This window comes from Ochotona princeps, chromosome 8, assembly GCF_030435755.1.
Source record: "Ochotona princeps isolate mOchPri1 chromosome 8, mOchPri1.hap1, whole genome shotgun sequence".
Lineage (NCBI taxonomy): Eukaryota > Metazoa > Chordata > Mammalia > Lagomorpha > Ochotonidae > Ochotona > Ochotona princeps.
Window position 1 is genome coordinate 13,044,693 of NC_080839.1, and position 25,114 is coordinate 13,069,806.

Below are 25,114 nucleotides of genomic sequence, written 5' to 3' on the forward strand. Positions count from 1 at the left end.
CCACCAAGGCGAAAGCCTGTCTCCCAGTGTTTTCAATTTTAATCAGGTCCCACTTCTCTATTTTTTCTTTGATGGATCATGCTTTCAGGGTGAACTCTCTGAACCCTTTCACCTGGTTGTGGGTTCCAAAGATTTGCTCCTGAAAGTATTCAAAGTACTGTATGTAGATTTGTGATTCGTGTTCACGAATGTGCAAGTTGTGACATTTAGACCAGTGTTTGTTTAGTTCCTGATTTTTGATTGTGGATACCAGTTATGTAGCACTGTTTGTTGAAAAAGTTCTTTCCCTCTATCTTGCTTGTGCCCCAGACTCACTCTGCATGCTTACGCTCTGTGGCCGAGTTCCCTGTTGTGTTCCCTGGACCCCTGTGGTCCCTGACACACCACATAATCTTAATTTGTGGAGCAGAGTGATTCCTCAGGCTTTATTCTTTGCATTCAAAACCATTTCAGTCCATGTCCTGTTCCTTGTCATGGAAACTTTGAAATAAGCTTGTCTGTGCCCACAAAGCCCTTTTGTGAGATTTTGAAAGGAGTTTCCTTAAACCTGTAGATAGGTTGGGCCGAATCGATGCCATCTTTATGCTGCTGAGCCTTCCAGTCCACTAACAGGTGCATGTCTCCATGCAGCTGTCCAGGCCTGCTTGGCTTTCCTTTGTTAATGCGGGGTTGTTTGGGGCATGCACGTTGTACAGATGTTATTTTTGTTCTGTACCACAAAGTGTGCGGAAGATTCCAACTTGTGATCTTTGAACTTTTACCAAGGTGCAAAAAATGGACACATGTACAATGGGAACCATACTCTGAATGTGGGATTTTGCTGTTCCTAGGGCTCACCTAGGGGATGCACTCCTCTCACGATGCTAGCCAGTGAAAGCCACAGCTTGCACTCAGCCCCACCAGCATTGGGGAAATGACTGACACTCCAGGGTGCCCTGTGGCTCAGCCAGGATATCTGGTGTATGTAGGTGTATTTACAGGCATTTTAAAATACTTTCAACTTCCTGGGAATTTACTGGCCCCCCATGGTAAAGCAGGGAACATCAGTATTTGCATTACCTTGGAGCAGTATTTAAAATATAAATATATAAATATAAATATATATATATATATATAGTTTATTTATTTGAAAGGCAAGAAGAGAGATCGAGTTTCCATAAGCCAAGAACCAGGAATTCCATCCAGGTTTCCCATATGTGTAGCAGGGACCAGGCACTTGGGCCACATTCACTGGCTTCCCAGGTGTATTAGCTGGGAACTGGATTGGAAGTGATACAGTCAGGCCTCATATCATCACACCTGTGGCATTGCAGGTGGCAGCTTACCAGCTGTGCCACAGAGTTGGTCCATCTTGGTGGTATTGTATTTATTTTAAAGACTTATTTATCCATTTGACAGGCAAAGTTACAAAGAGAGAAAGAGAGAGATTTTCTCTTTGCTGGTCTACTCCCTAGATGGTTACAAGAGCCAAAGCTGGGCCAGGCAAAGGGAAAGAATCAGGAGCTTCATCTGGGTCCCCCTCACGTGGGTGGCAGAGGTTGAAACTTTTAGACCACCTTTTTCTAGGCCAGTAACAAGGAACTGCATTGGAAGTGGATCAGCCAGGACGTGAACTGGCACCCATGTAAGATGCCAGCATGTAGGTGACAGCTTTAACCACTATGTCACAATGCTGGCTCTGGAGGAGCCACTTTGTTTTCGTATTTTTAGTATATAGAAGAATACTGTATGAGTGTGTTAATCTTGTTTTGTGCAGCCTTGCTGAATTCATTAATTTCTGCAAGAGGCCTAGGTAGTCATAAAATCTATAAACAGGGAGCTTTATTCCTCCCTGATCTTCTTCTTACCTTGTTACACTGGGTTCAACTTCTAGTTCCTAGCTCGAATGGGAGTGGTATAAGCAGGTGTTTGTGCCTCTTTCATCTTGCGGCCAAGACTTTCTGCCTTCCTTCATTATCTATGGTGTCAGCTCTGGGCATTTTCTAAGTGCTCTTTAAAAAGGTGAAGTCGTGCTTTGTTCCTAGGTTGCTGAGAGTTTTCCCTGAGTTGGGTGAGTGTTAGGTTTTTATCACATCTTTATTCTGTACCTGTTGATAGGGTGATGAGATTTTCCTTATGTCAGCCTGTGGACCATTGCACTGATGAGTCCGCTTGGGTGATCCCTGCTTTTGTGGTGTGTAACTGCACAGACACTAAGTGGGTTTGCTGATACTCTGTTGTCAGTGCATGGGCCTAAGTAACTGTTTCCTTTTAAGACTGTCAGATTTCAACATTGGCCTCAACAGTTTCCTTCTGTTCTTCAGAAGAGGTTGTGTAAAGTTGGTGTTGGTTCTCTGAGTGGTTGGTAGAATGCTGTAGTGAAACCATCCAGACTGAAAGGTTACAAGTTAAGCATGTCTATTTGACCTTCATTGAACCTTGGTAGCTTGTGATTTTCAAAGAATTGATGAATTTCTTCAAACCTGTTGAATTGAAGGATATGAAAAATATCTGTTACCTTCCCTGTTATTCCTTACATAGACGTGGCATCTGTTGTGGCTGCGCTTCGTTTCATCCTACGAGTCTTTTAGAAGTTCATCAGTTTTACAGAATTTTGTGTGGGAGCTCTGTGTGCATTCCACTGTTTTCCTATTTTCTGTTTTCATTGTGTCTTACTTCTCTCTTGTCTCATATTTTTATGTTCTTTTCCAGTTTCTTGAGCTAGGACTTTAACATAGTGTCTTGCGTGTGTTCCTCTGTTACAACATTCAGGGATGGAGATTTCCTTTTCGGTTGTGCTTGTTGTTGCAGCCCCATGGTTAGGCATATAGAGTTTTCACCAAGTCGTGTGTTTTTCTTTGTCATTTCCTTTGAGAGATGGTGTGGCGCCCCGGGCTCCTTAGAAGCGTGGTGTTCCCGCGTTGTCCTCTTGCCTTCCTGTTACTGTTTTCTTGTTGGATTCCCTGGTGGTCAGAGAGCAGATGCCGCAATTTCAGTTCTTTTGCATTTGTTGAGGTTTGTTTGGTAGCTCAGATGTGGTATGGTGTGCTTGTTCTGCTGCTGGTGGGCGTGTGCATTGAAATCATGTGTGTGTCAGTAGATCTCACGAGGGAGTTGTGTTGTTCATTTCCTCTGCATCGTGTCTGGTGAGAACAGAGTATTCAGAGCCCGACTGTCAGGGTGGGTTTGCCCGTGTCTCCCTTCTTGTCTATCTTAGGTTGCCTCCCGAGGTGCTGCTGTTGGGGTCTGCGCATTGAGATTCATTGTGTTACACTGACCTTTTGTTGTTGCTGTAAAGGCAATGTATCGGATGATGATACAACTAAATTTTTAAAATTAATGTGTTAATACATATATAGTAAATCTATCCTTTCCTTTTCTGCATCTAGGCTTGCATGTTGTAGCCATAGCTTTTTTTTTCTATACAATATATATTGACATAAAATTATCTTAAATGGTGTGTTTACACATTCACAGGGTATTACACGAACTTGCCACTGTATTATGCCTCCTGTGCTTTCTAAAAATTTTCTTGAATATTATCCAGGGTTGCATCTGGATTTGTTGCCAGTTGGTTTGTTGGTATTGCACCATCATATATAACACTCTTATCAACCTGTCGATGTCAGTGGTATCAGCATTTTATGACTTGGTGACTGTGTTGTGAGAATGTTGCTCCTGTGGAGGTCCCTTGGCCCAGGTCCCTTTTTCTTGTATGGTTGTGCTAACTTACCTGTGCACATGTCGGGTCCCCATCGGCTTGTGCAGTGGTTTTTGCTTCAGCATTCCAGGGGGCCTTAAAACGTTATGGGTTCACTGGGCGTGTTCACCCCTGCTCTGTGTGTTTCCATTCTCCAGCAGCAGCTCTGCCAGCGACAGACTCCTCCTAGCTCTTCTCCTTTATTTCCAATCCATTCCAGAAGGGACCTGACACCAGAGAGAGGCTGCAGCGTGCAGCTTTCTCCCTGTGTTTGGGAAGCCGTGCCTCTTCTTTCTGGCCGCCGTGATTTGAGAGGAGCAGTCTATACTCTGATGGGAATTGGGACATGTCATCACTGCTCTCTGGACTTTGTTTCTAGAAATTTAACTGGCTTAACTGTGTCTGCTCTGGCCTTGGATTTCTTTGGGTTTATCTTTTTTTTTTTTTTTTTGTAAGATTATTTTTGTTGGAAAGTCGGATTTACAGAGAAAAGGAGAGACAAAGATCTTCCATCCACTGGTTCACTCCCCAACTGGCCACAACAGCCAAAACTGAGCCAATCCAAAGCCAGGAGCCACTGAGCTTTTTCCGGGTCTCGCACACGAGTGCAGGGTCCCAAGGCTTTGGGCCACGCTCTGCTGTTTTCCCAGACCACAAGCAGGGAGCCGGTTGGGAAGTGGAGCAGCTAGGACACAACACTGGCATGCATATGGGATCCAGGCACTTGAAAAGTGAGGATTTGAGCCACTAGGTCATGGAGTAGGGTCTGGGTTTATCCTTCTTGAGGCATGCTCAGCTTCTAGAATCTGTGGATCTGGGCAGAGCTGGGGGGTACTCCTCCAGGGCCCTCCCAGGGTACAGTGTTACTACTCGCCTGTCTTCAAGACTCCATCTTGCTCCCAGCTGTGTCTACCCTGCCGAGATTCTTGGCCACCTGACCTCCTGTGCACTGCTTTCTTCCTCCTTCCCTGTGATTTCTGCTGTGCTTACCATGGAGCCCACCTACTCGTGTTCTTTCACCCTGCCTGCTCCTGCTGGATGAGCCTCTTTGGCCCTGCTAATGGCTCCTGCAGATAACAGGGCGCTGGCTCACCGCTCCGCCGTGTGTGACTGCTGCCAACACCCAGGAAGGGGAATTAACAGAGGGCTGCCCTGTATCTTCAGGTTTCCATAGGCTGGATGCAAAACTTCCACCTGTCAGCACCAGGGGAGGAGCTAGGAGCCAGCTGGCCCTGTGTTCTTCCATAGTGGTGTTAAGTCCTGGGTGCTCCTTCCATGGCAGTTGGGGACTTGGCATTTACTGGGGCCAGGATGGGGAGAACAGGTGTCGCCCCCCTCTCCCACACCAGCATGTGCTGGCTCTGTGGGTGTAGCTTCTAGCGTCATTGTCAGTGAAGGTGCTGGGGCCTTGTGTCCACTTTCCACTGCACAGTTGGGTGAAGGCTTAGCTCACTGCTACCCCCCAAAAGGGGGAATCACATTGCTTCTGCCGTGGGCAATAGAAGACCACTGCCCGAGGAGTTCTGGCACTAACCCCCTGCCCCTATTGTAAGGCCTCCATCCACTGCTTCCACCAATACCAGCTGTTGGTAGAGTCTCAGTGGCTCTTGCTGCTGCTAGATGGGGCAGTGCTGGGCGGGGCAAGCCGCACCTCCACCAGTCCTGCTGAGGCATGGCAGCCATAGGGGTGGTGTGGCTGTTTCTGTTACGGTCCAGCTGAGGTAGGGCAGTTCTGGCCTGTAGGATTCTGCTGTTCGGCTTTCCCTTTGTACGCTCCAGCGGAGGAGTGGGCAGAACAGGCTTTCCTTGGCGTGCCTTCAATGTCTGCCTGGGGCTCCTTCTCGGGGGCTCCCCAGTGATCGTTCTGTAGCTCCTGCCTGGGCCCTGCAGATGATGAGGTCCTTAAGTCCTGAGGTCCCCAATCCCTGTCTCCTCTAGCTCCACCTGGGTGACCAGCATGGGTCAATTCATCCAGTCCCCTGATAAACACTATAGATTGGGTGCTTTCTAAACAACAGGAATTTGTATCTCATGACCCACAGCGTGGTACAGTAGGCTAAGCCACCACCTGTCAATGCCAGCATCCCATAGGAATGCTGATTCCAGTCTAGCTATTCCACTTCTGATTCAATTTCCCACTAATGTGCCTGGGGAAGTAGTGGAAGATGGCCCAACTCTGTGTTCTGTCTATACACGGGAGACCCAGAGCTCCTAGTTCCTAGCTTTGGATTGGCTCTGTTCTGGCTGTTGCAACCATTTGGGGAATGAACCAGTGGATGGAAGACCTCCGTTCTTCTGTGTCACTCTGCCTTTCAAATAAATAAATCTTTAAAGAAAAGTAACCCATAGGAGCACTTGTGTAGTGTCCAGGTCTGTGCACACCCCAGGTTTTGGGACACGGTGCCCCAGGCCTTTCCCTGCACCTGGCTGCATCTCCCATGCCAAAGTTGTGCTATCGTCATACTTGGCTGGGCCAGCCTTGCTCTCCGTGGATTCTTCAGGAGATGACATTCCTAGTCTGTGTCCTTGGGCAGTGGATGGGACTGTGTTGGGATGTTTGGCCGCAGGCTGCCTTCTTGCCTGCACAGACCCTCATCACAGTTTGGACATAGGCAGCTTGTCTGTCCTTGGCGACCTTGGGGACTTGAGGCTGCACAGGCTGTACGCTCTGTGTGAGCCGCACACCCTCAGGCCCTGATCATTTGCAAAAAGTGGTAGCATAAATGCATGCAGGGGCACTCACCAGGGACAGGAAGTTATCTAGGTTATTGTGCATCCTTTTCACACTCTGGTGCCACCGCCCTTGTGATGTCACAACCACAATGGCCTGGGAGACATGCTCCTGATGTCATGCTAACTGGAAAAGATCACCAGAGTGGTCAGCGACAGTGCAGGTTGATATGAAAGGATTTGGAGAGCTAATAATAAGAAAGTGCATCAAATTGAATAGGGGATATTGTATTCTTAGTGTAGGTCCAGGCCAGGCTGAAGCCAGGAGCCAGGGACTCCATGCAGGTCTCCCACATGAGTGACAAGGACCATGGCTAGGCATTGGAAGCCCCGCCCCAGGCTGCCTTCACACTGTCAAGGCGGTGGGAGCTGAGACCACTGCTGGAGGTGACCCTGTGTGCTCTGGCAGGAACTGAACTGTAGCCAGGATGGATGGCCCTGGCATGTGAACTGAACTGCTTTTCCTTCAATCCAGAGTCTTGGGACTTTATTTTTTTGTATTTCTTTTTTAATCGGGTGGTATAGCTCATTGAATGAGTGTGGAGAGGAGTGTTCTATTGCACAGTATTTGGGTTTTAGTTTGGGTTTACTCCTGAGTGAGTGATTTTGGATGCTTTTTCTTGCTGGCCTTTTTCTTCTTTCCTTTTTTTTTCCCATGTGACCTAGACCAGCAGTCGGTATGACATCTGCCTGGCGGACTGGGCTGGTCCTGGTGGGGAAAAGGCCACAACTTTGTGTTACCCTGTGTTTGCTGAATGAGTCGCTACTCCAGTACGCTTTGGGAAACCCACATCCACCTGGGGCTTTCCCAGTTGTCTTCTGTGGACCAGGCCCATGTGGGTCATGAGTTCTGTTGTGCTTTGCCAAGGCAGTGATGGTGAGAGCAAGTGCCAAGTAGGAGATGCCGGGTGGCTCTTTTTCTGGTCGCTTGCCATGGCCCCATGACCCATCAGACAGGAGTGAGGGCCAGGCGCATCACCAGCTTCTCAGAGGAAGATGTCTGTCAATTTTTGGCTCACAGATTCACGCTCTGGCTAGGCAGATCACTGATGGCTGAAGCACAGGGTATACCTGTAGACCCAGGCTTGTGTCAAGGCTCTGGGTTTGCAGGTCAGACCCCAGCTGTGCCTAGTGTTGGGGCTGGAGCTTGACCTGCGGCCTTCAACCCTGCCCTCTGCACACTTGTGCCGGTAGCCTTCCCCTGGGCATGGCTGGCCTCCTGTATGGGTAAACAGTGTTTAGAAGCGTCAATAGCAAAGTCAACTGGTGCAGTCTCAGAAGGAAGTGTGCACAGTTCAAGCACCGTCAGTGTACAGAGTCTCAGCCCTCCCAAATTACCATGGGGCCTCCCCCGTTTCTGAGCCAGAGCTTGTGTCTCATTTTAGTTTCTAGAACATTCCAGCAGAAGCAATTTATAGGAGACCTCATGAGTGAATGAGAGTTTTTAAAAAGAAGCCAGCTGTAGGTGCTATGTGAACGTGTAAGTAGGAAGGTATTCGAGATGAACCAGACTTGATGATTTCTTTCTTTGAAAGAAGCAATTTTGATGTTGTTTATTTGAAAGGCAGAGTGGCAGGGAGAGGAAGTGGGAGAGAGAGATCTTCTGTCTGCTTGTTCACTGCCCCCAAAGGCTGTGATAGCTGGGGCTGGTTGAAGCCAGAAGCCTGGAACTCCATCCAGGTCTCCCCTGGTGATACCAGAAGTCCAGCACTGGGGCCTCTTTCCCAGGTGGGTTGGCACAGAGCTGGATTGAAAGTAAGTCAGCCAGGACTTGAACCGGTGCTCTGATGGTGAATGCTAGTGTTACTAGTGGTGGCTTAACACAGTGCCCAAAAGACTGGCCACAAACCTGAGGTTTTCTCGAGCTGTTTCTCCATAGATTCAGTGTGCTAAATAAGGAAAGACCAAAGAAGGATTTGTTGTTGGTGTGTGTATTTTCTGATCTCTCAAGCAATTTCTTAGTTGAGAGAAGAATTCTGGAGGTAGAGTGTGATAGTTTATGTAAGAAAGTGAACTCAGCTTTACTGTGTTTGAGCATAAATCCAACTCACCAGCCTGCAAAAAGGGCTCAGGTGGGTAACAGGAAGACTTCGTGGGTTACTTAGAGAGAATGGGGTGGCACCTACTCCCATGCTGTGTGCCAGCCAGCAGCTCCTTGGCTGTTTGTACTACTGGACTTTGGAAGCTCAGGGCTGTCTGCTCTCTGGGAATGAGTGTGACACATACAGCGTGCTAAGGTGCTAGCTATGCTTGTGTTCCCGCTGTGCCTCTTTTCTGATAGCTGGTTCTGACACTGTCCTGTCTGGATCCATCCTCCGAACCTGACAACCTGGCTAGCAAGTTCCTCATTCTGGCTGGGGACTAGTGTCCTGGTCTTACTCAAAAGCACAACCTCAGTGGGGGCTGCCTGGGCTTCTAAGTACCTGGATGGCCAGGGCATTTTGCCCAGTGTGTAGACTCTCTAGGGACAAGCGTGGGGTCAGTAGTCAGGTTTCCCCAGGGAGGACTAAGTGCATCAGGGGAAGAAGGAAGAACATGCGAACCTGATGGGATGAGAGACCTTCCACACCTCCAGACCGAGATAGCCTTTTGGCATTAGGCTCCCACTTGGGTTGGGAGGACTCAATGCCAATTCTTCCTCCTGTGACTCAGTACGTCTTCTGTCGGAGGAGCGTGGCACAGTTTATTTATAGAACACTTTATGGTTTGTAGACAGGGTTTTGGGTTGTCCCTTGGAGTTGCCCTTCGCACGAATGGTCAGCGTGCCGTTTCTGGCGACACCACGTGAACCCTTTGGGTGTTGGTGTTTACAAGGCACTGCTTGGTTTTCCTAGCATTTCCATGGGTGGCCATGGGGCTCAGGTTTGCCCGTGTTCTCTCTCTCGATACACAGGTGTTTGGAGGAGTTTAAAAGATCCCCGACAGGGACAGACAGACATGAGTTCTGAAGGACAAAGATGTAAGCTGTTAATTGTCTGAATGCAGTCGCAGCTTTGTGATTATGCAAAACAGTGTCTGGAATGGATGTGGAAAGGTTTTTTTTTTTTTTCCTCCTTTTTTATCTTTTTATTCAAAATAAGAGGCAGCTGCCCGTGTGTCTGTTTAAGCTTTCATTATATCTCCTCCTCTCGATGTGTTGTAAATAACCGAGTATCTGGGCTCATGACGATCTCGCTTTGTAGGTAAGTCATTAAGTGTTAGACCGGTGTATGCTTTTTTTTTTTTTCTCTGTCTGATTGTAAAATATTGGTTCCAGATGTAGCTTTTCAGGGTTCCAGCTTTGCTCTTGGTTCGGACACGTGTCTTGGACTTCACGGTTGTGTCTGAGACCTTGATGTGAATGGAGGAAAAAAGATGTTTGCCACCTGTTTCCTGCTGCTGGCGTTAAAGGCTATAGAGGAAGCCACACGGACGCGGTAGTTAGAAAATTTTTTATTTGTAGTTGAAAGTCTCCTTCCTCCCCAACTGCACCCCAGGGTCAGAATTTTTATTGGCCATAAATAATGGGTAGTTACTGAAAGCCAGCAGCTTCAGGTCTCTCTCCAAACACCTTATTGCTAAGGAGTGGTCTTAGGTGAATGAGCATGTATGAATTTTATAAAGTTAAGGAGTCTCTAAAAGGGCCTCCTTGGAATTGGGGTAGGGAGTCATTGGCATAAGAAGTTGTTTAGCCTATCAGCAGAAGGGCTGTGGAGCTTGCATCTTCTTCCTAAAACACATTCAGCGCCCTTTCTGTGGAGACCATACTGGATTTAGGAGTCATTTTCAAAAATAAGACAGTGTCATCACATCCTGTCAGCCCTCTGCAATAGAGGCAAGGCTGTAGCGGGGAGGTGAACCTGCCCGGAGACCTTGTGGCACTAGGATCCTTGCAGAGAGATGTAGGGGCAGATGGGGTGTCCTGTACCCGGCCTCAGTTGGCTGTGCTATGTCCAGCACCACTCATGCTATGCAGGACAGCAGACTGGGGAGCGCCAAGGGGACATCAGAATGGTGACTGGGGTGAGGGGAAGGAGGCTGCTAGGGCACATGGAAGGAACCAATTTAAGATCAGGTCGGGGGCCCGGCGGTGTGGCCTAGCGGCTAAAGTCCTCGCCTTGAAAGCCCTGGAATCCTATATGGGTGCAGGTTCTAATCCTGGCAGCTCCACTTCCCATCCAGCTCCTTGCTTATGGCCTGGGAAAGCAGTCGAGGACGGCCCAATGCATTGGGACCCTGCACCCGCGTGGGAGACCCGGAAGAGGTTCCTGGTTCCCGGCATCGGATCGGCGTGCACCGGCCCGTTGCGGCTCACTTGGGGAGTGAATCATCGGACGGAAGATCTTCCTCTCTGTCTCTCCTCCTCTCTCTGTATATCTGACTTTGCAATAAAAATAAATAAATCTTTAAAAAAAAAAAAGATCAGGTTGGGGGTATGTGGTGGCATCGTCATTGATAAAAAGAGGGCTGGTGACTGAGGGGGGCTGGAGATTCTCTGTTTAGTCCCAGGTAGGGTGGAGTCAGGACCAGGGTGGAGTTAGGAGGGAGTCTTTCCATTCTCTGTGATGAACTTGGGAGCAGCAGTGGCCTGAGACAACATGCACCTGACTCGGGAGACCGGAGCAGGTACCCTGGCTGGTGCCAGATGCGTGCGGGGCTTCCACTGTGCCTAAGAAGATGCTGGCATCACAGCTCAGGGTCTGGGTACATCTACCTGTGGGCTCTGCTACATGAGCCCAGCTTCTAGTAGTCAGTCACAGGCTGGGGACATCTCAGGTGATGGGTAGCCAGATTACAAGATGGGAATAAGAACTGAGTGAGCAACCACCGCTCTGTAATGGTAATACTCTTAGATGTGTATTTGATGACAGGAAACACTGGTGGCAGGGGGAGGTCTCACATTGACAGATTTGCAGCCTTGGGTTCTGGTTGGTAGCCCTGCTTTGCTGGCATTTTCCAGAGAGAAGGGAAATTGAGGACAGCACCTTGTTTTGACTCTACAATTCAAGGCCACATTGAAGCAGCGGGCATGCTCCTTGAGAGAGCAGCTTTGGAAGCGCCAGCTTCATCTGACAGTCCTGTCTGAGGTTGCTGTTTGAGCCGAGCGGCAGTTGGGACAGCTCTGCCTTGAATTTCTGTAGCTGCCTGGCCTTGACTCTGCTGAACCGTCCTAGCCTTGACAAGGAGCGAGGTGGAGGAATCTAAGTGCTAATGGCCAGGATGGTTCTAGGGTTTCTTGTAGCTTTGCTCTCCCCCAGGGGTTCTGTGGAATTGACTAATACAGTGATGAAGTGAGAACTTCGGGGAATGCATATCTATCTATATATATGAGGATATATGTATAAATAGATATAGATATACACACATATATGTATGTACGTATGTATGCATATGTGTATATATACATATATGTGTGTATATATACATACAGACATACAAGGGGACCCCAAAAAGTAACTGTAGAGTGGAGCTGTTTGGTATGAAATGCTTCAAAATTTATGCCTAGGGAAGGGTCATCCAAAAGTTCATGAAAGACTGGGTAGGTGTTGGGTATTGAGGGTAGGGTGCCCTTTAAGACACCCACATCCTGCTGTGTATGAGTGTCAGGGTTCAGTTGGCTTCAACTTCCCACCACCCGGATGGGTAATGTGGAGTGAGTTCCCCGTTCTTGGGGGCAGTCCTTGCTACCCCCATGCACCGTTTTGGGCATTTGGTGAGTGAACGAAAGGATGAGGCCTCCTCCGCTCCCCTCCCCGCTTCCACCTATCCCTCCTCCTCCGATTCCTCTCTCCCCTCTAATCTCCCTTCCATTCCTCCCTCCCACACAGGTACTCTTCCATCTTCTGTTTGTCAGATAATTAAAATGCTTTCCAACTAAAGTTCATGAAGAGCCGGACACTGAGCCAGGGATTAAGAGGCCCCCATTGAGGCACTCTCACCCCACACTGCAGTGCTGCAGCTGTCTCTCTGGGTTCCCCCCAGTGCAGTCTCTGAGCTGGCACGGGCAGTGGCTCTAGTACCAAGTGCTAGTGATGACTCTAATGCCAAGTACCAGCGATGGCTCTAATACCGAGTACTAGTGATGGCTGTAGTGCCAAGTACCAGTGATAAGTGATGGCTCTGGTACCAAGTACCAGCAGTGGCTCTGGTACTTGCAATGAGACACCTGATGGGTGGTCTCAGCTCTCAGCTTTTGCAGGTATCTGGGTGGTAAACCTGTGATGGATGGGGGAGAAAAATTACCAAAAATACATATTATGAAAAACCATGTAGGGTTTCAAGATCTATTGCACCAAAACTAACTTATCTTTTAATTCCATTTTTCCCCAAACTTTCTAAAGAGAGAGAGAGAGAAATTGTTTTCTGGATTGTTTTATTTCTGCAAGCCGTGTGGGCTGGTAGCACTCGGTGCAGGGAAGCTTACTGGACATGGCGACCCCTGATTGCCCGTGGCTAATGGGGAGTGATCCTTGCCAGGCGAGTTTCTCAAGGGAACTTAGGCAAACAAACCAGGTGCTCCCTTCCTACTTGAGCTGTGGAGCACGCTGAGTTGAAACAGGTGTTTTGGGAAGATAGTTGAGAGTTTATTTTGTGAGTTAAGAACTATGGAATTCAAATAGTTTGCACTCTTGAAAAGGGTCCCCCACCCCTGGACAAGGTGGTACCTCAACTCAACTTTTTTTTTTTTTAAGTTGTTTTTACTTGGTGTTTTTTGGAGAATCTCTTCCGGTGCTGCTTCAACAGTGGAGATTTTTGCAGGCTTGCTTAGGGCTTTGGGAGCAAAGTTAGAATCCCTTTTAGGGGGTAAAGACACCCAGGAGGAGGGACCTTCTTTCAGTCCTGGTCCCACAGGTGATCTCCACGCTCACTGTGCTGAACATGCAGAGCGGTGTCTTTGCACAGCCGCCTCTTCAGCCCTAGGTGTCCTTTTGAGACCAAGAAATCCTCTCACAGCTCTGGGGGTTGATTCAGAACCTTCTTCCACACTGACGGCCTTCAGCACGTCATCCAAGTTCTGCTCCAGTATGTATCTGAGCATCTGACAGCAGTAAGGGGGACACGTGCCGGAAAATGGTTGCTTGGTTGCAGGCGCTGCTCCTGACACCCTTGTGGCCATACAGGCAGGAGCTCCGACCAACTGAAGTGCGCACCAGGCCAGCCCTGCTCAGCCATGGTGACTGCAGGCTCCAGTGCTCGTGCGGCGTGCCTCTCACCCTGCAGCACGCGTGCCTGCGTCCTCAGACGTGACCACACAGCCCTGTGGGTTCAGGAAGAGAGGCAGCGAGTGTCATGATGTGATTTCAGTTCCTTTGAACACCTGCTGCTGCGCGGGGGCTGCAGAAGCCATCAGAGGGTCGAGCTTGACTGCTGTCAGCCTCATTATGAATTGGCAACCTCCGGCTCTTATTTCCCCCGCCCCGGCTGGCGGTGCTGTAGAAAGTTCTTTGTGAAAGCCCCAGCCTGATTTCACTATCAACCACTTAACCACGGTATTAATTTGTTTGTTCAATTGCTGAGCTTTTAAGATTTAAAATCCCTGTATGAGTTGGAAGGTAGTTCTGTGGCTGAACCAGAGAGTTTGTTAATGAAGTGATGTGCATCTTTGAGTCACTCTTACTTTTTCATGTTAGAGTCGCGAGCTCTTTAGAGCCCTTTGGCGCTCTGCCTCTGCTCCCCTCACCTCCACCCATGTAGCTAAATGGGTTCATTGATACTTTGTGACACTTTCCAGAAAAAACAACATGAATAGCAGGCTCTGGATTTATTTAGCTTGAAAGGTAGAGTGACGGCAAAGAGGTAGAGCGAGATCTTCCATCTGCAGATTCACACCAGCCAGGGCTAGACTAGGCTGAAGTGAGAAATTCCATCCCAGTCCTCCCATGTGAGTGTCAGGAACCTGAATACTTGAGCCTTCAGTTGCAGCAGCCCAGGTGCACTGGCATTAGCAGGAAGATGGACTGGAAACTGAGTCAGGCCTAGGGGGGTTGGGCATCCCAGTGGCAGCCCAACTGCCTGTGTGCACCCTGAATCTACAAGTTACAGAGCAATAATTTTCTAAGAATTTTGATGAAAATTCAACCGACCTCTTGCACTTCAGTTGGCTCCATCGTGCACAATTGGCTGTGTCCAACGTGTTGGTTATAGGCATTCAGCCGAGTGGCTTGGTCTGGTGCTGGGGAGAGCGGTGCCTCCGTGGTAGGTCCAGCTCCCAGGAGAGCTGAAGAGGTTGCTGTGCCAGGAGCATGGAGGGCTGCCCTTTCTGAAATGCTGAGACTGCATTTTCCAGCAAGGGGAAACAAAATAGGCACCTCATTAGAAATACCCCTTTGAAGAATTGTTGCTGTTCACTTAAAATTGCTAAGTGAAAAATGTCATCTTCCCACTTAACAGGAAGAGCATTAGTTTCTTTAAAGAATTCCTTAATTTATTGGAAAGGCAGTTAACAGAAGGAAAGACAGATCTTCCCACTTGCTGGTTCATTTCCCAAATGGCTGAGATGGCCAGTCTGAAGCCAGGAGTTAGGAACTCCATCCAGGTCTCCTACGTGGTACAGGGGTCCCTTTGGCCACTCTTTCCCAGGTATGTTAGCAGAGAGCTGGGAGGGAAGTGGAGCAGTTTGGGCTCAAACCATGCGTGTGGCTGACAGTCATCTTTGTTGTGGACTAGAAGTGTCCTTGGATGCCACCTGTTGGGTGAGGAAAACAAGGGATGGTGTGGCAGGTGTTGCCAGCCTTCTGAGAGTCCCCCAGGCTCCAGGTATACACTCGGAAGACCATACCCCTGGATCCCTTTACCAGCCTTGTGCTATGCTCAGAATTCAACAGAATTATGTGGGAAAAGGAATCAAACCTCCTGGCTCTGCCCTGTGCTGCTGTGGGGTTCTGGACTGTTCTGGCATGGCGAGAGAACACAGCTGAACATGCAACTGGGGAGGGGGCTCACGGAAAGCTTCCCATGGCCCTCAGAGGTGTTGTGTCACCTGGTAAATAGTCGTGAAATTTATGTTGCACAGTGCAGCTTTGGAAATCCAGGAATAGGACACCTATCACAGGATCTGCAGTTGTGTGCTTATCCCCCATGTCCTTACTTGAGAACCTGATGTTACTCCGTAGTTCTCAGCCAGCTCTCTTAGCAAGAACACCGGCCATTCATCTTGGGTTTGAGGATTCCGGAACTAAGAGCTGTGTTTGCTTCTCAGCACATGAATGGGGGCAGCATGGGTTGAGTTGCTTCACGCAGTGTTCTTCCCTGACAAGTTTCTGGCCTGCACCTAAATATTTGTTGCCAGCTTGCTTACTAACTAATAGTTATTGCCACTAAGGTGTGCTGAACCTGCCCCAAACCATTCCCCGTAACCAGTGTGTCTCTCCTAAACCCATAAATGTTCTCAGAAGTCACCCAGAGCAGGTGGGGGTCGCCTGCTGGGTTCCCAGCCACACCCATTCCCCTATCTCCTGGCCAGACCTCCCAGATCCTTTTCCATCTTCGCATTGATTTGCGCTAACAGCTCTGGAGTTTCTCTTTCCCTAGAAGAAACAGGCCTTCTGCTTATCTTCTTCCCCCAGAGAGAGCAGGACAGTTATCTATGAGTAGACGTTGCATTGGCCCCCCAGGGCTCCCTTGTAGCCATGGACTGGGTCCCTGTGCCCGCTGGGTACTGGTTTTGAGGAGCTGACTTCCTGCCCTGGCTTGGTTTCTAGGTGCCAACCAGCGGACACCTGAGTCAGTCTGAGCCCTCTGAACTGCACACACTTCAGGTGTCGGGTGGGATTCAGCAGGCTTCACTTATGGGCTGCAAGGGAGCCGGCTGGGCTCTGTGCTTGGAGGGACCCGAATTGTCCTGGTGAGCCTTGTTTTCTAGAAACTCAGCACTAAATATACAAGGGTGAACAGGAGGGGCCACTGCAATAGCTCAACCAGCAAGCCTCTGCTTTGCAGTATCAGCATCCCATATGGGCGCTGGTCCGTGTCCTGGCTGCTCGATTTTCCATCCAGCATCCTGCTTGTGGCCTGGGAAAGTAGCAGAAGATGGCCCAAAGCCTTGGGACCCTGTACTTGTGTGGGAGACCCTGAAGAGGCTCCAGGCTTCTGATCTGCTCAGCTCCGACTGTTGCAACCACTTGCGAAATGAATCAGCAAATGGAAGATCTGTCTCTCCTTTTCTGTATATCTGCCTTTCCAATAAAAATAAATCTTTAAGCAAAAATTTAAAAAAGAGTGAACGGGAATCCCCAAATGCCAGGCTTGGGTGGCCTGCTTGCTTGCTGGACCCACACAACCTCCTAGAACTACACGTGGCCCTATGGGCATGCGTGGTAATTGATTCACTGCGCATCTTGATTTATGGAACATGGTGTCACTTGACCAGCAGTTTTGATCCATTCCTGCCACTCCATAAGCCTTGCGATCTGTATTCCCAGGTTCTTTTTCTCCTTCCTGCCTCCCAGCTTGAAGGCAGAATTCCCCCTGCAGTAGATGTAAGGAGACAGGAAGCAACACCTAAGTGTGTCTGTAGGCCAGCCCGTTCACCTGCACGTCCCCTGCTTCATGTCCCCACATACCTTCAGCAGGATTGCCCGAGACCCTTATGCAATAGGCACTCAGGCAATGTCTTCCTTCAGAATGAGGCTTTTTAAAATTTTTTTCTCATTTTTAAAATTATTATAATTTTATGATACAGTTTCATAGGCTCTGGGATTTCCCCTTCCCCTTCCCCTAAACCCTCCCCCTTCACTGAGTTCACCCATATCATTACAACAGTGTGGTTCTTCATAAACAGTCATAAGTCCATCATTGGACAATGGCAGAGAGTCAAGACACATCCAACATTTCCCCTGGCAGTTGATCCTTGATCCAGAAGTAGAGAAGCACACTGCATCGTACCCTCTCATCTGGACATGGCAATCTCCACTACACAGTCACTATATACACCCCCCCTCCCCAGTGAAAAGCCACAAAACAAAATCAACAGGAAGTTTAAAAGCTTCTAAGCTAAAGAAGGCTTGCTTGCTGGTAGTTTGAAAAAAAGTTATAATTTGGTATCTGTGATAGGGCGGCAACTTTAGAGCACAGACATGAGCTATGCCATCGTCACTATCATCATCATCTGGCATTGCTGCTACTCTGAAATTTTGTTTCCTGCTGCTGGAGTCATTTCCCTAGGCTTCCACAGACTTACACTGGGAATGCTGGTGTAGCAGGAGTGCAGCCAGAGTCCGTGTCTGTGTGAGCAGGTGTGCACTCAGGAGTCAGGCCTGGCCTCCCAAAGGTGCACCCTGGGGGTGCCTCCAGCAGTTTACCCTCCCTCTCTCACACTGGAGGGGATCCCTGCACTGCACCCCGACCTGAGACACCTGCCGGCTCTTGACTCTCTGCGTGCCACTCTGTTCCCCCTGTCTTCGTGGAGTTAACATTCAACTCACTTGGGACCAGGGGAGTGGGCTATCTGAGCACAGAGAGAATGAGCCAGGAGTTGAGAAAATTGGCGAGACCACTTCCAGGTGTCCACTTCGCAGGACTCTCTCAGAGCCATGAGTCAGCATCAGGCTTATTGAACTTCCGTAAAAATCCAGAGAAGAATCTCTGTTCAGTGTCTGCATGAAATCTGTGCGTCACAGGTGTTGGCCTGTGTGCCTGTGGGGAAGGCACCGTGAGTGCAGTGTGCGCAGTCACACAGTAAGTCGCCAACACGCACATGACTCAAGTCCCAGCACCACCTTGCTTTCACTGTACCCCGGTGTTCCTGGATCAGATTGCCTAGAGGTGTCCCAGTGCCTGGGGTGGCACTTCCTGTGGATGCACATTCTGATTCTCCCTCATCTCTGGCTGTTCAGGATTTCACCAGCAGAGGAGAGGCTGCCCTGGGTGTTCCTGTCAGTGACAGGTGAAGGACAGGGAAAATGCCCCCTTTCTTCTGCTTGGCTGTCAGACCCTGAACGTTGCCTCTCCCCTGGGCCCGTTTGCAGACCCACTCCCATCTTCAGCCGCTCCTTCAGCCCCAGGAGTGGCCATGCACTTATGGTGCTGTGTAGCCTTGCGACAGTTGCTTGTGCCACGTAACCTTTCCCACATGGAAACAAGTTCAGGCAGCCGGAACTGCCCCTTTGACACCAGCATCCCACAAGCACGCTGGCTCGATTACCGGCTGCTCCACTGCTGAACCAGCTCCCTGCTAAGGCTCCTGGGAAAGCAGCAGAAGATGGAGCCCAAGGAACCCCTGCACCCACATGGAAGACCTAGATGGAGTTCCAGGTTCCTAGCCCAGCCCTGGCTGTTTGGGGAGTGAACCAGTGGATGATAGATCTGTTTAACTCTGCCTTTAAAAAAAAAAAAAAAAAAGCACCTCGCCCAGGTTTTTCAAGCTCTCACTTGCTTTTGTTTTCCCTGGGATAACTTTATCATCTCACATTCCCAGATGAGGGGTGTTTTCTACCTTGTAATCAACTTGCAAAGCAGTTATTTCACTGAGCACCTTGTGTGTGTGTGTGTGTGTGTGTGTGTGTGTGTGCGCGCGCACGCGTGTGCATGCATGAGCGTAAGGGCCAGGTTGCTGCCTGTCTGGGAAAGAGGAATTACTATGTGGCCCTGCTTGTTGCCCCAAGGTGGTGTGGCTGGCCCCACTGCTGTTTGCTTCAGTGCATGGTGGCAGAGGCAGGCCTGGGCCTGGCACCTCGGGTCTCACTCAGGGGCCCAGAGAGCACTGTGTGACTTCTCTTCTGTTTGTTCTGCTGCAGCTTCCATGAGGCAGTCTCAGGCTGAACCTGCAGACATGCGGCCGGAGATGTGGATCGCGCAGGAGTTGCGGCGTATTGGAGACGAGTTTAACGCGTATTACCCACGCAGGGTAACGGCCTTTTTTCTTACCTCTTCCTCTTCCCACCCCGTCCCACCTTACTGTGCTACAGCAGAACAGGAAATCATAGCATCATGCTAATTCTGCAATAAGGGTCAACCCTCCATGGCCTGCCTTGGGCCCTTCTGCATCTGTCCTAGGGCCAAATACAAGTGATGGCAGACTTGTCCCATGCAGGCCATGTGGTCAGAGAGTCTCTAATAAGCACAGTCTCAAAGTTGTAAAGTGGAGATTCCTCTGTAGGCTTTGAAATTGTCCCGCCTACATATTATTAACATAGTTGTCCATCTGTGGGCCACAATGAAAACCACTTTTCACTTGCCCATCTCTGAGTGCCAAGCAGCAGTACCTATGCTCATTTCCAGGGCACCCTGCCACAAAAAGGTTCATGGGGCAGACAGCTGGGTGTCCTTTGGTCCCCTGCACATTTGTTTCTCGAAACACATTAAGATTCTGCCAACTAATAGTTTGTAATTTGGAGCATGAAAACGTTCGAGTAAGGATAGCTGGCTGCCAATTAACAGGTGTGTTCTGGATATTTTAAAATGTAGCCCTGTATCCTCCTCTCAGGAAACAGTGTTATCTTTTGTTTATTCTTTTGGTTGGAGGAATATGTGTGGCCCCTTGAATGCCTTTTTACACCATGGGGGTGTTTTTAAGCGAGGGGAGAGGTGGTTCGGAACATGGGGACTCGCCCCTTGGTAGATTCCTTCTGCAGATGTGGCTCGAGATGTGGCTGTGATTAGGCCTCCCACTTTGAAGCACTGTGCAGACCTCTGTTGATGTATCCGATGGGAAGAGACCTGAGTCTTAGTTTATAGAAGATGTGTTGCACATCATTCTTTTTGACTGCGTATCATTCAGATTATGCCACTTGCTTTCCGGCTGTCTTTTTGTGAACATTATTGTTTTATGTAGGTAACTCATAACGATTTTTGTTACAATGTGTACTTCCCTGAGAGGCAGAGTTCTAGAGAGGAGAGAGAAATCTTGCATCCATTGATTCATTCCCCAAATAGCCACTGACGACAGGGACTGGGGTCGAGCCAGGCTGAAGTCAGGAGGCTTCATCTTTCTGATTCCCCTACGTGGGTGGCAGGGCGGTCCAAGCACTTGGGCTACTTTCTGCTGCTTTTCCAGCACCTTAGCAGGGGGCTGGTTAGACTTGAATCAGTGCTTGTCCAGGATGCCAGCATCACGGCTAGTTCATTAGCACACTGTGCCACAACGCTGGCCCCTTAGAGATTTTTTTTGAACTTTCCTTTGCCTCATGGAGGAAGGAGAGTGCATCCAGGATGCCCCAGGGTCTCTCTCCTCTCTCAGTGTTGCCTTCTTCAGCCGGTGTTGCCAAGTGAATGGATGTCACTCAGGAGTGGCTCTGGATCCTCCCAGCCTCATGTGGAGATGTTTGCAGATGGTCGCCTATGACTGGGCAGTAGACTCATGTCTTCAGAGCAGAGTTCCTGCAAGGGAATCTGGAGCTTCCTGAAAACCCTCCTCATGCAGTGCTCCCATCTCCCTGAGTGTGGGGTGGGATGTGTGCCTGGTTCTGCGCTTTAGTAGTGAGTGGGCTGCTGTGTGCACCTGTACCTCCACCTGCCACAGACTGGATGCCAGAACATAAATTCCTCTCGGTCAGTCCTGATGACCTGATGGATTCTGTAGCTTGACACTAATGTTAGTTCCCATCCGCCTCCCCACACCACCAACAGCACCAGCTCCTATGCCTGGGCTTGTCCGGTGGCTTGTTCCTGTGTGTTGTGCCTGGGTCTGGCTGTCTCCTACTGGACCAGGAAGAGCTGTTACGAGGTGAGACTATGATATGTGCAGGAAGTTGATCCTCACGCTGCACTGGAGGAATGTGGTCCCTGCCAGAGGATGGCTGGGCATGTCTATGGGGCAGGGAGGTGTCACCCTCATGCTGGGCCCATCCTCTGCCCCAGCCTCACTAAAGGGGCTGGCCCTGAGGGCAGAGCAGTAGTGCTAGGCCAGGGGTGCCTGTGTTCCCTCCAGCATTCCGTTGGAACTGCTGGCTGCTGAGACGCATGCGTCTAAGCAAGCTGGTTACCATGTCTCTTTAAATCACCAAAGACAGTGGGTGATGTCACCAAACTTTCCCACGGGCCTGCCCACACAGACCTGGGGCCATAAGCCAAGTGGTCATTGATGAGACATGGCTGAGGGTAGTATGGAGCTTTGCCATGCATTCTAGCCACCTGGCTTTCCCCCTGGCAATCTGTCAAGTTCATGTCACATGCACATGAGCCCCAGATCATCACACAAGGCCAAGAGGACATCAACTGACAGGGTGAAACCTGCCTCCCTCTACTCCCAGTCTCATTCCCAGTTGCACGTGTGAGCACCTGGCTAGATGGTCACGGCCGTTTGCTCATGTGAAATGAAGCCATTGCTGCCGTGCTGTAGGCAGAAGTGGAAGTTGGCCTCCTGGAACCGTTTGCAAGATTTCATGACTGTGGGCTTTCCGTGCCTATCTTAAATAATAATGTGGTGTGAAAATGTGGCCAGAAGTAACCAAAGGAAGCAAGGACCAGCTGGTATCCTCCAGATTATATGCGCTCTCTATAAAATCACAGACTGAAAAGCAACATGGAGAGCTGCTGGGGTCTGTCATGATAGCTGTTGGATTAGACATCGTCTCACCCATAGGCAGTTGTTAAACATCCAGGGTGGGAATGCTGTCATGGAAAATAATGAACTTGGATGATTGCTGGCGAGCTGCTGTGCTGCCATGCCCTGGCTTGGGATGGAATTTCAGCCTTTGAGAAACTCCAGTGCCTTTGTTTGCCCAATTCTCCGACCTTAATGTGGGTCTTCTGTTGGCGTGAGCCTTGTGATGCTTGTCAGGATAATTCCCCATTAGAGAACTAGAGGAAGTGCCATGTAGGTGGTTCAGTCCACTGAAGGGTGAGATGGGGCTGGAGGTTGAATCTCCAGACTGAGATGAGAAAGGTGCAAGTGTGTGCCAAGCCAGGACATGTCGCCTTCCCTTACCACCCCAAGACTGGGTGAATGAACCAGCCCTTCTGTGCCTGGGTCTCTAGGTCACACTGGCTTTTGGTAACTTTTGTTTGGATCTCATTTCAGACTGATGTCCGTGTTACCAGGATTATGCCCATACCTCTTTTCTGTCCCCTTTGAGTCCCCACTGTCATCCTCTGGCTATGTTTGCCTGAGTGCTTTCTGAATATAGTTTCCACGTCCTTGGGTTCAACCAAGAGTATTGAAAATACAGAGAAAGGATTGCCTCATACTTCATGTTTGCAGGCCCTTCGTGTTATTCCCTGTGTGATACAGCACAGCTACTATTTATAGAGCATTTACGTTGGCTTAGGTATTGTGAGTCATGTAGAGGTGACTCAAGCTTAGGGGACTTGTATAGGTCCTTGGAAATACTGTCCTGCTGTGTATAAGGAGCTTGACTGCTCTGAGGATTTCGTGTCTTTGGGGGAGTCCTGCAGCCAGCCCCCCAGTGATATTCAAGGATGGCTGTATAAGTTATTGATCGAGTTGCAGACCCAAGAAGGAGAATGCACTCTTAGGTAACTGCTGTGGCACTGACGCTTGGAGATGGAGAGTTAACAGTTCCCTTGCCTGTCCTGTGGACCTCCCTGAAGCCAGCTCCCTTCTGAGAAGCAACTAAATTCTTGTGCAAGGATCATGCCTTGAATTTAGATGCATCACACTGTAGGCTTCATTTCTCTGGACCTATTCTCTGATCTTTGCTTTCTGTGACCACTGATGGGTATGGGAGGGTCAGGGCAGACTCGCAGACTCCCTGAATTTGGTTTGCGCGAGGTTTCCATGCACTCAGATTCGAGTCTGGCATTTGTGGCACAGCCAGTCATTCCCACCCTGGTGACACCGCCATGGGTCCCAGGTGGCAAATCCCACTGTACTGTTTGAGCTTTTCCATACTCAGTAGAAGCAGAGAGCCTGGGACGGAGAAAGAGCTCACCTTTCTCCGCCTGCATTCCTCTTCCACACAGTGGGTTGTCAGGTGTTGTTTCCGGTATACATTTGGGACTTACACTTCCCTGGATTTGCTGTAGCCCAGGCACTTGCGGAATGTGCAGTGAGACGAAGCCTGGGGGCCTTGCAGGCAGGAGCAGAACTCTTGTGGGTGGCACAGGTGCGCCGCTGCTCTTGCAGGGGGAGGCTCACAGAGAAGCTGAGACTTCAGTGTAGAGCCAGTGAAGGAGGCCAGCAACTTGTGTTTGGCTGTGTCATGCAGGACAACCTTGAATCAAAGTCTCCTGAACACAGGATGGCCGAGTCTCAGGCTTGACTCAAGCCTTCATGTAGCAGTACACCTGCCAGAAGTAGCCTGCAGCAGAGGATGTGAGTCCTGGAAGCATGGTGGCCTCTTGGGCAGGGTTCTGGACTGTGGGCTGGGGCCTTGGCTGAAAGGGGCGCACTGAGCCTCTCATGGCTTTGAAGTGTGGCTCTTGGGGTCCATGCCCCACTGCTAGGTCTGAAGCTGGGGCCATAGACCCTCTGGGCTACTAGAGAGCTTCCCAAGCAGACTGTCCAGCCTTCCTTATTCTGTGCACAAGAGGTCTGCTCTGGGCTCACACTGGCTCGGGAAATGCTCTGGCTGTGGACAGCCATGGGTGTGAAGCACTCCCAACCCCTGTGGATCCTCTGGATGTGGGAAGGACTGAATGGGAAGCCATTTGTTGTTCGATCATAGGAAACACAACGCATCAGTATGTTTACGCTCCACACCGCTACTCCATCCAGGGCATGTGCAGGCATGAGTGGATTGATGTGTGTTGTAGACCAAAGTGTAGCCCCCCGTGCGTCAAACAGGAGCGGAAGAGGTGGCCCCGCAGACTGGTTTTGATGAAATGCAAGTTCTGGTTGAAGTGTTGGTGCATTAGCCCTTTCCTGGACTGCATATAAACAGTCTGAGCTCTCTCTTGCAGAACCCACGGGTCTTCTGTGCTGAGGGCCGTTGGTTTTGTTAAAGGATGTTGTTTTCCCTGTAGACTGGCTGCAAGGGGAGAAGTCTACCCTGCAGTTTGCTTAGTAAACTCAGAGGTGCATGTTCTCAACACAGCCTCCTTTGGGGGCCTTTGTGAGTTGAGTGTTGGCATTTAGCGAAATGAAGCTCTGTATTGCTGTGAAAGGAATCATGAAAACTCTGCCTAGAAAATATTGAACCTCTGTAGATTTAGGATTTGTAACATTGCTGAGTTGCCCTAAACTTTGCAAAGCAGCCGCTGCCTTGACAAAACCAGTCCTGGGAGTGGCTTCAGTGCCCAGTACTCCTCAGGGGTGGGGTTTCCTGGAGTAGGGAGTTGGAGGAGGTCCCGGGGGCTGGGGGTGTCTGCGTTAGGAGCTGTCCATGCCCGGCTTTCAGCCACAATGTTGGCATCCCCCTGGAAGGTAGGGCACTTTGGGTTCTCCCCTTGCATCTGTATGCACTTGATCTTCATCGGATTGCCGGTTCCCTAAGCGCTGTCTGTAACTTGTTGAGGCCAAAGTGTGAATTCATGGGGAGACGAATCTCACCAAGAAGCCTGGGGACTTGGGGAACCAGATCTTGAATCCTGGCACTACCAGGATAAAACTTAGGAGACCTTGTTTTTTGTCCACACCCCTAGGGGTATAGGAAGGATCAAATGAGAACCTTTAAAGATGGAGCTAGAAAATCTACCCATCTCTTGTCACCATTGTTCTGCTTTCTCTCACTCTGAACCATCATTGAAGTGTTCCTCTTCTGGTCTTCCAACTCTGCTGAAGAGCCACACTTAAGGGCTTAAGGAGCTGGCCAGTGTGTGATGCGTAAGCCATCCTGTTTGGGTGCTGGTTCAAGTCCAGCTATTCCACTTCCAGTCCAACTCCCTGCT

The 25,114-nt window shown here is 49.7% G+C and overlaps 1 protein-coding gene across 6 annotated transcripts in view; it reads left to right on the forward strand.

The window, feature by feature from the left end:
• The window catches only part of BCL2L11 (BCL2 like 11), a 44,692-nt gene that overhangs the window by 10,081 nt on the left and 9,497 nt on the right, over nt 1-25,114 (forward strand). For all 6 annotated transcript variants that reach the window (XM_058667614.1, XM_058667613.1, XM_012928577.2 and 3 more), the window contains one exon: nt 19,123-19,232. In XM_058667614.1, the coding sequence (XP_058523597.1) occupies nt 19,123-19,232 (110 nt within the window). The remainder of the gene's footprint in view (nt 1-19,122; nt 19,233-25,114) is intronic.